Raw genomic sequence first — 12,148 nt, 5'->3', positions numbered from 1 at the left:
TCTTTCTTTCTTTCTTTCTTTCTTTCTTTCTTTCTTTCTTTCTTTCTTTCTTTTCTTTCTTTCTTTCAAGTTTATTTGTTTTGAGAGAGGGGCAGGAGAGAGGCAGAGAGGGAGAGAGAGAATCCCAAGCAGGCTCTACACTGCCAGTGCAGAGCCTGAGGTGGGGCTCAACTCGCAAACTGAGATCCTGACAAAAGAAGCTTCTAATTAATGTTTGCAGTAGTTGTTTTAGTTTATTGTGGGGGTCGGAACTCTATTAGAAGTAACAGAAATCCAACTTAGGTTAAAAGGGGATTTTATTGGAATAACTGGGACCACTCATATAGTTCAATGCTCATTCAACAGATGTATATAGAAATAGACATAAATACAGAGACAAATGTAGATTTGTCTACCTACCACTCTAATCTGGCATGCTTTAATTGCTGGGCTCTGTATTCAATTTTAATTATTATTATTATTTTTTATAAAGGTTTTCACTTTTTAAAACAACGTTTATTTATTTTTGAGAGAGTGCAAGCGGGAGAGGGTCAGAGAGAGAGGGGGACAGAGGATCCAAAGCGGGCTCCATGCTGACAATGGCAAACCCGATGTGGGGCTCAAACTCATGAACAGTTAAATCATGACCTGAGCTGAAGTCAGATGCTCAACCGAATGAGCCACCCAGGTGCCCCTTCACTTTTTTTTTAAAAGTTATTTATTTTGAGAGAGAGAGAGAGAAAGGGGGGGGGGGGAGGCACAGAGAGAGAGAGGAAGAGAGAGAATCTTAAGCAGGCTCCACGATGTCAGTGCAGAGCCCCATGTGGGGCTCAGTCTCATGAATGGTGCGATCATGACCTGAGCCAAAATCAAGAGCTGGACACTTAACCTACTGAGCCACTCAGGTGCCCCTGTATTCAATTTTAGATGTTCAGTAGTGAGCAAAGTCAGCAAAGGTCAGAAGCCAAACAGCAGAATGTAGGAATGGTTTGAGATTGAGGCACAGCTGGAACTGGGGACTTGAGTGGGCACAGAACTTTGTATCGTCTGATGTAGGTGAATCAGCCTCATTTTTTTCTCACTGAATACCATGTCTTTTGAGGCACAATAAACAAAGTTATTAAATTCACATTTTGCCCGTCTTAAATTCACATGTCACAGCTCCCATCACCAGATAAAAGCTAACTCACACACCTTGCATAAAATTTAAAAATCCTGGGAAGGTCGCTGATGCCTAGCTTGAATAAATGACTCACTGATGAAAAATGGCCACCACAGCCAAGAGGTCAGTCTTTAAAGCACAACAGCTTCTGTGTGCTCCATGTGTGGAGGGAAGGAGGAGTTTCCAAATAAAGGGGCTGAGGAGGGAGCTAGGTCTGCTATCCATCCCATAGTTTTCTAGCACTATCATCTCCATAATTAAGCACAGGAGTCAAAAGCATAAACAAAGAGCAGACTGGGATAAAAAACAGTAATTAGAGGACTAAAGAATGTTATCATGTGCAGAGCTTTGAAACACCTCTGAGGTGTAAAGTTTTAGGCCTAATTATGAGAAGCTGCAGGTCATAAGAAGGATGCAGTTACCTTGGGACATCAGACTTACATAAGTATGATTGCTTTTTAGGGCAATAGTAAACAACAGGTGTTTTAACACCTAAGGGATGGAAAACAGATTAGTGATCTCTGATAATGAGATTCAGTATTTAGGTTTCTCTGTCTTTAGTGTAGCTCTTCATTAGTGGATAGTTCTGTGTTCTCATATGCATTTTACAGGAGAAAACCCAAGGAGATATTTCAAGTAGAAACAGAGTACTGTGACCTACTTAAGAGTTCCCTAAAGCTGCAGGGGGAAAAAAAAGACTGCATATTGCTTGCGAGTGTAAAGAAACAGAGAGGAAGGCTGAGATCAAAAGAACACTTTTACAGTGCCAGCTCAGAGGAAGATTTATACAAATTTAATTGAGTTCACCTTGAATAATCCATGAGGAAAAAGAAATTGTGCCAATGCTTAGCCCTCAGATTAGGTCTGGTTTGCCCGTACCCCCTAGGGTGGATTCTGATCTGAATTTACATCTATCTATAGCTTTTACTGATATTTGGCTATTGGAAATTTAAAAGGAGAGTTTCTAACCACAGTCCATGGCAAGTGAAAGGATGAGCTTTTGGAGAAACTGATCTGTTTAATAAACAGAAGTAGAGGGGCACCTGGGTGGCTCAGTCGGATAAGTGTCCAACTTCGACTCAGGTCATGAGCTCATGGTTTTTGAGTTTGAGCCCCACATTGGGCACAGAACCTGAAGCCTGCTTCGGATTCTGTGTCTCCTTCTCTCTCTGCCCCTCCCCCACTTGTGTTCTGTTTGTCTCTCAAAAATAAATAAATGTAAAAAAAGAAGTAGACCTGACAATCCAATGAAATGAGAATGTGCTACGCCACTAGCAAAACAGAACAGAGGATAAAACCCAAGAACATGAACCTTATATTTTTCTCTAAGAAGCAACACTTCTTGATAGAAAATAGAGAAAGGGAGTTGTGCAATTTCTCTCTGTCTAGCACATAAACGTGCAAGTTCTGCAGCTACACTGGACCTCAAATCTGGACTGTGCCTTCGGTGATTTAACCTTCCCAAACTTCACTCCTCACGAGTAGGATGGAGCTCCTGATAGTACCCTGCTCACAGGGATGATATGTGAGGTCTAAATCATGTACCTGTAAAGTGCTTAAACTGTGTGTGACGCTTAGCCCTTATTAAGACTTAGCTCTTTTGTTATTGCTAATTACCAGTATGTCAGCCACTGAGCAATAATTTATTCAGCATCCTTAGAATCTTGATCAAGCTTTGGGACAGAATAGCTTTCTTCTTTTTCACTGTCACTAATAACACTACTATATGTATATATGTATGTATTCTGAGGCGGGCGGGGGGGGGGGGGGGGGAGAAGGGCAGAGGGGCAGAGGAAGAGAGAACCTTAAGCAGGCTCCATGCTTAGTGCAGAGCCCATGATCCTGGAATCATGACCTGAGCTGAAATCAAGAGTTGGACACTTAACTGACTGAGCCACCAAGGCACCCCAATGCTACTGTATTTAAAAAATAAAAATGCTGTTGTACAATAATTTGGCACAAGGTACCATCTATATTAGTTTTCTAAGAATTTCTTGCACAGTAGGTTGTTATAATTCTATTGGAGGACCAGTCCCTTGTCTATGCAAATATACTATGTGGGTAAGTATATGAATCCAGAACGTTTAGAAACTCAAGAGAAAGGATTTGATCAAGGCCTCCAGAAATAAAGGTTTTTATAAGTCTTTATGTCTTCATCATTCTCAAAACTGGCTCTGAAAACATTAAATAGATATATTCTTGTGCACATAATTTGCTCACAGCTTATCATTATTAACAAAGAGTCATTGCTCAATTACACATTTATAAAAACATAAAGATCCATTTATTGAGCATTGGGGTGGAATCAATATTCATTCTTCTCCCCCATCACTCTCTTCCTCTTCCTTTTCCCTCCTCCTTTATGGACTTGTCTGAAAACTTCCCTGGGATAGATACTCAGGAGCAGAATTGCTTTGTTCATTCTATATATGAATTTGCTTGTTGGTTTTATTTATCTTTTTTTTTTTTTTTTTTTTTTTTTTTTAGAGCGTGTGAGTAGGGGAGAAGGGCAGAGAGAGAGAGAGAGAGAGAGAGAGAGAGAGAAAGAAAATCTCAGGCAGGCTCCATGCTCAGCACGGACCCAACACGGAGCTGGATCCCATGACCCTGGGATCATGGCCTGAGCTGAAATTAAGAGTCGGATGCTCAACTGACTGAGCCACCCAGGCACCCCTATTTTTTTAAGGGTTTTATTTTTAAGCCTAAGGGTTTGGCAAGGGGTGGCTGTTTAAGTGGGATGGAACTTGGATGAATAAATTGGAATGACCACTTTAGATGGGTGTGTGCACATGTACCTGCAACACTGAGCTGTGGGCTGGAACTCAACACAGTTCATAATCTTGTACAGATAATAAATGAATTTTATACCTGTTTTAAAGTTAATTTAAGGACTAATAAAAACAAAGTGGCTTTCCACTTTCATGAAGGTTCCAATCTAATAAGGGAGACAATATATTTTAGCATAAAATGATAAACCAGTAATTCAAGGCCATATAGGGTAATATTAATAGCTAAGCACCTGAGTGTTTCCAGTGTTACAAACACATTGCATGTATTTTGTTATTTGATCCTCACAAAAAATTTTTGAGATTGGTGCTATTATAGGTTCCTATTTTAAAATTGGGACATTGAAGCTTAGGTCAACCCAAGTCACATTACCCCTGAGGGGCGGAGCCACGATTGGAACTTAGATCTCATCATATCCTACAACTTCTTAGCCTCTACCACTTGCTTCCTCATGCAGCAGAGTAGAGGAATGGTCATGGTAAGGTGGAGAATGGGCACGGTGAGGGTGGAACTCAGGATTGATTCTGAAAAATGTGCTGACACTATTGGAAAGACACTGGAAAAATCAGAGTATTAGCAAGACGTGAATCAGAAAAAAAAAACTTAAGAAATCTCACTTCAAAAAAAAAAAAGAAATCTCACTTAATATCTCCATGTGAATAATTTTTTCTTCGTAGGATCCACCAGAATTGCCCAATGAAAGAAGAGTCAGGTTTCAAAAGCAGAATGAAAAGTTCTTACATTGGAAATGTTGGGGTTTGGTGAAGGACAGGCACAATACTTTAGATATAGAAAGTGCTTCTTTAAATGACATTGGGTACAGTTTTATTTCTGAAGGCAGAAAAGTATAATGAAGTATACCCTACCTCCACTAGGCCAATGGGTAAGCAAGTGAGGTTAAATCACTCCCTTCTCTTAATAAGCATTCCTTTTGGGGCACCTAGGTGGCTCATTTGGTTGAGCGTAATCTTGATTTCAACTCAGATCATGATCCCAGGGTCATGGGATGAAGCCTTGTGTTGAGCTCCATGCTGAGCATGGAGCCTGCCTAAAATTCTCTCTCTCCCTCTGCCCTCTCCCTTCCTCTCTCTCTCTTTCTAAAATTAAAAAAAAAAAAAAAGTATTCCTTTTATGTGAAAATATTTACTTACTTTCAAAGTCTTAAACTGCTGCAATTGGGCCACCAGATTCCCTTTGTCCCTTACTGTTAAGTTATGAATATTATGTTTACCGCTACATTCTACCTGACAGGTACCACCAAGAGGTCAGCACACCATCCACAGACTCAACCTTCTGTCTTCCTTCAGACCTCAAGGAGCCGTCTCTTCATGGCCAAAGTGCCTTTCGACCCTTACCCACCCCCTCCAGGAGGAGTTGTCAATCCACATCAGCTACGGGAAAGGTTGTCACCTTGCCATCTTGCACAACCAACACGAAAGAACCCAAGGCACTGTCAGATCACAACAGTTCTCTAAGTGAAGTCCCTTTAAAGGGCAATGGGAACGGAAATGAGTTTTACTCAGGAAATTCCTCCCTGGCTTCCCCTTTACAGAGCAACCCAAACCTAGAGAAAAAGGCGTTGGAACTTCATTTGTACATTATTTCTACAACCTCATCGATATTTCTGCACTTAAAAAGTTCGTGGACCAATTATATTATAGTAAGTGTCCTCATAAGGTAACTTTGGCTGGAGTAATTTTTAAAGCCAACATGCCTTTCCTGCTTTCCAAAATTTAGCTTTGGAATTTAATAATATTATGAAAGACAAACACACTGGACAATTAAGGATATGATTCTGTTCAGGCTATTGCAAGATGGAAAATGTTTATTAATGAGTGTCTTAAAGAAACAGGGATGGACCAGGGGTTTTACAGAGGCAGGTAAACAAGGGAGTCTCCTGGCAATCATGGAGAAGGATGGACAAGGTCTTATCTTGGAATATTTGTGAGCAGGGTGGTCTTTTTCAGTTAGCTGGGATGTTTTCTCAACCATTTCTGCTTTTAGAGAGCACAGAGCTCAGATAAAGTTCAACACTGTCAATATGTCTCTGTATTTCTTAGCTGAGCTATTGAAAGGAGGTTAATCAGGGTCATTGTCATAGGAGCAGAATAATTTTGGAGTGATTTCCTCCAAAATAAGGTACTTAGAATTTTACCTTATTTTAGAAATGAGGAAAATGAATATTTTAGGTGACTTACTCAAGATTATATAGTAGGTTTAGAGACAGAGTCAGAACTCTCATGTGTAATCTTTTTATTACACAAGGATCAGTTTAAAAATAAGTAATTTATTACAGGAATAACATGATCCTTTTCAGTTATCTTCAGTGATATATAATTTTTACTACTGACCTTATAACACAATAATATTAAAAAATATGACAGGCTCTTTTCATTCAGAAGAAGCTAAGGAAGCAAGGGGTTTGATAAATGGCTAAAAACTGAAAGACTGCAGAACAGCTCAAGTTTTTTCTCATAGCATGGTTCAGAATGGTCAATTTTTAAATTACATGTCAAATGCTCAAAATTTCTCCTTAAATTCTTACTTTTATTATTTTTTTAATATTTTATTTTTAAATAATTTCTATACCAAATGTGGGCTTCAACTTACAACCCTAAGATCAAGAGTCACATGCTCCAGCAACTGAGTCAGCCAGGCGCTCCTAAATTTTTAAACAGCTTTCTCCAAATTAAGAATTTAAACAAATCTTAGAGGGGGAAACTCTGATCTATTAATAGGAGGCCACATATGTTCTAATAGAAAAACCAAATTTTGATCTATCTAAATGTTTCAAAATGGCCGTTTATATTTCCCTGAATTGACTAACTCCGGGTTTTAGTACTCCTTTTTAATTCTGTAGCAGAGACATGATTGGGGCAAGTCAGACAGGCAAACTCATAGCCCTTCTGATAGTAAAAGCAGTAACAATAATGGACATGTATTAACAGGTAGGATCTGCTTTGATGCTTTCATATATTAATTCATTTAATCTGCACACAACCCTAGGAGGTAGAACTGTTATTCTCATTCCATAGATGATGAAATTAAGGCACTGAGAAATTAGATGATGTACGCAAGTTTGCACAATTACTGTAGAGCCAAGATTTAATTTTTTTTCTATGACCATTGAAATAAATGTCAGTGGAGGGGGGTTATCTTTGAGTTGGTAGATGCTATCATTAAAAAAAATTTTTGTTTTGATGTTTATTTATTTTTGAGAAAAAGAGAGAGACAGAGCACTAGCTGGGGAGGGGCAGATAGAGAGGGAGACACAGAATCCGAAGCAGGCTCCAGGCTCTGAGCTGTCAGCACAAAGTCCTATGCAGGTGGGAATGCAAGCTGCTGCAGCCACTCTGGAAAACAGCATGGAGGTTCCTCAAAAAACTAAAAATAGAACTACCCTATGACCCAGCAATTGCACTACTAGGCATTTATCCACAGGATACAGGTGTGCTGTTTCGAAGGGAGACATGCACCCCAATGATTATAGCAGCACTGTCAATAATAGCCAAAGTATGGAAAGAGCCCAAATGTCCATTGATGGATGAATGGATCCATGATCGATGGATTTATGAATGGATAAAGAAGATGATTACTCAGCAATCAAAAAGAATGAAATCTCACCATTTGCAACTACGTGGATGGACTAGAGGGTATTATGCTAAGTGAAATTAGTCAGAGAAAGAAAATATCATATGACTTCACTCATGAGGACTTTAATATACAAAACAGATGAACACAAGGGAAGGGAAGCAAAAATAATATAAAAACAGGGAGAGGGACAAAACAGAAGAGACTCATAAATATGGAGAACTGAGGGTTACTGGAGGGGTTTTGGGAGGGGGGATGGGCTAAATGAGTAATGGCACTAAGGAATCTACTCCTGAAATCACTGTTGCACTATATGCTAACTAACTTGGATATAAATTAAAAACAAAATACAAAATAAAATTAAAAACAAAAAAACAAAGTCCTATGCAGGGCTCAAACTCACAAATGGTGAGATTATGACCTGAGCCGAAGTTGAATACTTAACCGACTAAGCCACCCAGGTGCCCCTAATAGATGCTATTATTAAAAATGTTCCATCCCTTAGGGTGCCTGGGTGGCTCAGTTGGTTGGGCGTTCAACTTTTGACTTTGGCTCAGGTCATGATCTTGCAGTTTGTGGATTCGAGCCCACTGTCGGGCTTTGCATTGACAGTGTGGAGCCTGCTTGGGATTCTCTCTCTTCCTCTCTCTCTGCCCCTCCCCTGCTTGCGTGCACTCTCTCTCTCAAATAAATACACTTAACATTAAAAAAATAATGTTCTATCTCTTGAAAGATGGAAAATGGGCAAGCAAATATTTCATACATATGATGAATCAGGTTAGCATTCATTCTAGTAAAAATAAGACATTAATTCAATATAAATATTTAGAAAGTTATGACTTTTGTGACACCGTTTCTTTCATCATGTTATTCTTGGTGATACTTCCATAAGTTTTAGGAAATTAAAAAACAATAATCTCCTAAATCAGTCAGACGTATCTTGGCTAACTGATCTCTTGTGCTTTGAGATCTAGAATGATTATTCACATTGAGGTAGGGAAATGCTACTGGGAAAAAGGAATGGACATGTTAACTCTCTCTGTATTTTTGGGGAAAATAAACCTAAACCATCCAGTGAGAAATTAGCACTCATTCTGATTTTAAGGGTTTCCAAAGAGCCAAGTCTCCTTCAGTGATCCATTTTATCTGTAACTTTCACCAAAAATAATTACATCTGAGTTCTTTAGCATCTCAAATTCTACAGAAACAATACATGGCAATTCTTTGCCATTTATATGTTGTGAAGATAGGTGCTAGAAAGCTAAATAACTAAGGAATATCCCCAAATTAAAATTCTAGATTTAAGGTAACCATTCACATTTAGAGAGGAAAAAAAGACAGCTTTTTTTTTTTCCTTAACTTAAAACAATGACAAAAGTAGTTAAGAACAGGGGTGCCTGGCTGGCTCAGTTGGTAGAACATTTGACTCTTGTTCTCAGGGTCCTGAGTTTGAACCCCACACTGAGTATAGAGATTTCTTTAAAAAAACAAAAGTAGTGGGGCGCCTGGGTGGCTCATTGGTTAATCGTCTGACTCTTTGATTTCAGCTCAGGTCATGGTTCAGCTCCTTTGCTCATGCTCTCTCTCTCTCAAAAATAAGAATAAATAAACATTTTTAAAAAATAAATAAAAAACAAAAGTAGTGAGAAAAAGCACATACTTCCCCCACCCACTCACCATCCTGCTCTGATATTAAGGAATAAGAAAGGGGTAAGTTTGTTTGGAGTTGTAAATCAGCAACGTTTCAGAAATTCTTTCAAACCTGTCTGTTAAGCCTTAACATAAAATAAAAGATTATTTAGAGGACTTGCTGAACACTACATACCAACTTATTTTCAAGACCCAGAATGAATGGAAAATGGCAACACTAAAGATTTGAGGGAAAAAATAACCCTATTAATAGGGGAATAGTTAAGAAAACTATTGTATAATCTATGCTATGAAATACTAGGTAATCATTAAAAAGACTGAAGTAAACCTATATATAAAGAAATGGAAAATAGTCTACCATATATTAAGAGAAAAAAAAGTTCCAGATTAACATATGTGATGTAATTTAGCCAGTACTAAATATATATTATAAAAAGATATCATCTAATATGTATAAGATGTATGTCTTTTGTTAAGTTTATTTACTTTGGGAGAGAAAGAGGGTGCATGTGTGTTTGAATGCACACTAGTGCAGGAGGGGCAGAGAGAGAGGGAGGGAGAGAGAATTCCAAGCAGGCTCTGCGCTGTCTGCCTCAGAGCCTGCCTCCGGGCTCGATCCCACGAACCTTGAGATCATGATCTGAGCTGAGATCAAGAGTCAGACGCTTAATGAACCGAGCCACCCAGGTGCCCCTATAGATGTATGTTATAATTAATATGTTTTTATATACCTGAAAGGATATAAACCAAACTGATAATAATATAGTAAGGTACTTTGTTGTCGCTGTTGTTTTTAATTTCAGTATAATTAGCATACAGCGTTATATTAGTATCAAGTATATAGTAAGGTACTTTGACTAGTGGGATGGGAGGATTAGGGAGAGACATGGAACTTTTATCTTTTGTTTATGCATTTTTGTACTGTTTGATTTTGATAGATAATTTCATTTTATAATGAGCAAGTGTCATGTTTAAAATTATTAAAAACTATATAAGGAAACAAATACTCTGTGGTATTATTTACATAAACAAATCACGTACTATAGCATGGATTAAGGAATAGATATACAGTATTGACTAAAAGTAGGAGAAATTGATTTTCAGTAAACAAAGATTCTAACTATTCCCACTTTTTTCCTCTTTTAGAAAGCTACTCTTTTACAAGACCCCCTACGTGCTGGTGAGCTCAGTCCTATCGGAAGTCAAAAGCCATATAGGTAAGGAGTGATGATATGCTAGAGTTGCGTGGGGGACTGTTCCCTCATCTCTGCCTCTCGTAACTCCATGTGTTGCTGACCAACTCTCTGCCCTGAATTTTAGGTCTGCAAACATAATTGCCCACTGGCCATCACCTCTTGTAGGTCTTAAAAGAACTTTAAAGTCAGTATATTCAGAACAGAGCTCAGCATCTTCCTTCTGGGACTGGACCTTCCTCTTGTGTCCCCTAACACAGGGCCTGATGTTGTTATCCCCAGATCACCTAAGCCGGAGTCCTGGAAGTCATCCTTATCTTCTCTTTCCCCTACACCACCACCCCCACACCCAGCCATTCACCACATGATTTATTGCTTTTCTCTAATATATCTGGATAACATCTACTTCTTTGACTGTCACATACTCAGCCCAATTACCTTTGTTCTGAGCTCCTCCAGTATTTTCCTAGCTGGCTTCTGCCTTCACTCTCTAAACCATTCTCCATAACAACAAAGAAATCTTTCGGAAGCACAAATCTGATCATGTAACTCCCTCCCTTAAAGTCTTTGAATGGCTCTCCATTGCCTTTAGAAAAAGGTCTAAACTTTACAGCAGCTTATAAAGATCTTTCTGATGTGTCTTTTCATCTTTCCATCTTCAACTGTTGTGTCCCCTCAACTCCTGCCCTAACCTCCTGATCCAAATGATCTCACAGTTCTCAGAAAGCTCCCTGTTTTGTTTGTTTGTTTGTTTTTTCCTCTATCCTGGAACCCTACTCTCTATTCTTCTTCTCCTTCATGAATAACTTCAACTCATCAAGACTTAGCTTGCTATCCCTTTCTCTAAAAATCATTTCTCAGAACTACATTAGGAGGGGCCCCTCTAGAACATTCTACGCTTACCATCTTTTAGGACTCAACAGCCTATCTTATGATTGCTTATTTGATTATGTGCTGCCCTATTATGTACTATGCCCCTTAAGGGCCAAGACTGTACCTTGGTCATTGGCACACAGTAGGCTGCCTTTATGGAATGAATGAATAAATTGTTAAAACAATTAAACATGAATCTGATTTAAAGTGTGGGTATATTAGCTTTCAAAAGGAATGCGGTCCTGACACATGTGGCAAGATGGATGAACCTTGAAGAAATTATGCTAAGTGAAAGAATCCACACATAAAAGGACAAATATTGTATGATTCCACTTACTTATAGGAGGCATTGAGAATAGGCAAATTCATAGAAACAGAAAATAAAAGAGAGGTTACTAGGAGCTGAGGGGAGAGGGAAATGGGGACCTACTGTTCATTAGTACAGAGTTTCTGTTTGGGAAAATGAAGAAGTTCTGGAAATGGATAGTAGTGATGGTTATACAACACTGTGAATGCACTTAATTTGTATACCTAAAAATGGTTACAATGATAAATTTTATGTTATATATATTTTATTTCAGTTTTAAAACAGGTAAGGTGTGTGTATACGTGTTTAAGATAAAACAAGATTGGCAAAATGTTAAAAATTATTGAATCTAGGTGACAGATGGGGTTTCTTATACAATTTTCTCCATTTTTGTGTATGTTTAAAAATTTCTATAATAAAAGTTTTAAGAAGGCTTAAGAAACATAATAAGCAAATATAACAAGTATCTTATTTGTATCTTGATTTTAACAAACCAAAAATAAAAGACATTTTTTAAATAAGTTTTTTAGTGTATTTATTTATTTTGAGAGATAGAGAACAAGGGAGGGACAGAGAGAGAGAGAGAGAGACAGAATCCCAAGCAGG

At 38.3% G+C, this 12,148-nt stretch overlaps 1 protein-coding gene and 1 long non-coding RNA gene across 8 annotated transcripts in view; one reads left to right on the top strand and one right to left on the bottom strand.

Annotated features, from left to right (window-relative positions):
• The window catches only part of LOC132694127 (uncharacterized), a 120,290-nt gene that overhangs the window by 48,514 nt on the left and 59,628 nt on the right, over positions 1–12,148 (bottom strand). The gene's annotated exons all lie outside the window — the stretch shown is intronic.
• The window catches only part of CB4H12orf56 (chromosome B4 C12orf56 homolog), a 112,840-nt gene that overhangs the window by 43,378 nt on the left and 57,314 nt on the right, over positions 1–12,148 (top strand). For 4 of the 5 annotated variants that reach the window (XM_078449731.2, XM_078449728.2, XM_078449729.2 and 1 more), the window contains exons 4-5: positions 5,180–5,588; positions 10,316–10,386. In XM_078449731.2, coding sequence (XP_078305857.1) covers positions 5,180–5,588; positions 10,316–10,386 — 480 coding nt within the window. The remainder of the gene's footprint in view (positions 1–5,179; positions 5,589–10,315; positions 10,387–12,148) is intronic. The other variant, XM_078449730.2, reaches the window with a different exon arrangement.

This window comes from Panthera onca, chromosome B4, assembly GCF_046562875.1.
Source record: "Panthera onca isolate mPanOnc1 chromosome B4, mPanOnc1 haplotype 2, whole genome shotgun sequence".
NCBI classification, from domain to species: Eukaryota; Metazoa; Chordata; class Mammalia; order Carnivora; family Felidae; genus Panthera; species Panthera onca.
Note: the sequence above shows the minus strand (reverse complement) of the source record. Positions and strands in the feature narration are given on the sequence as shown.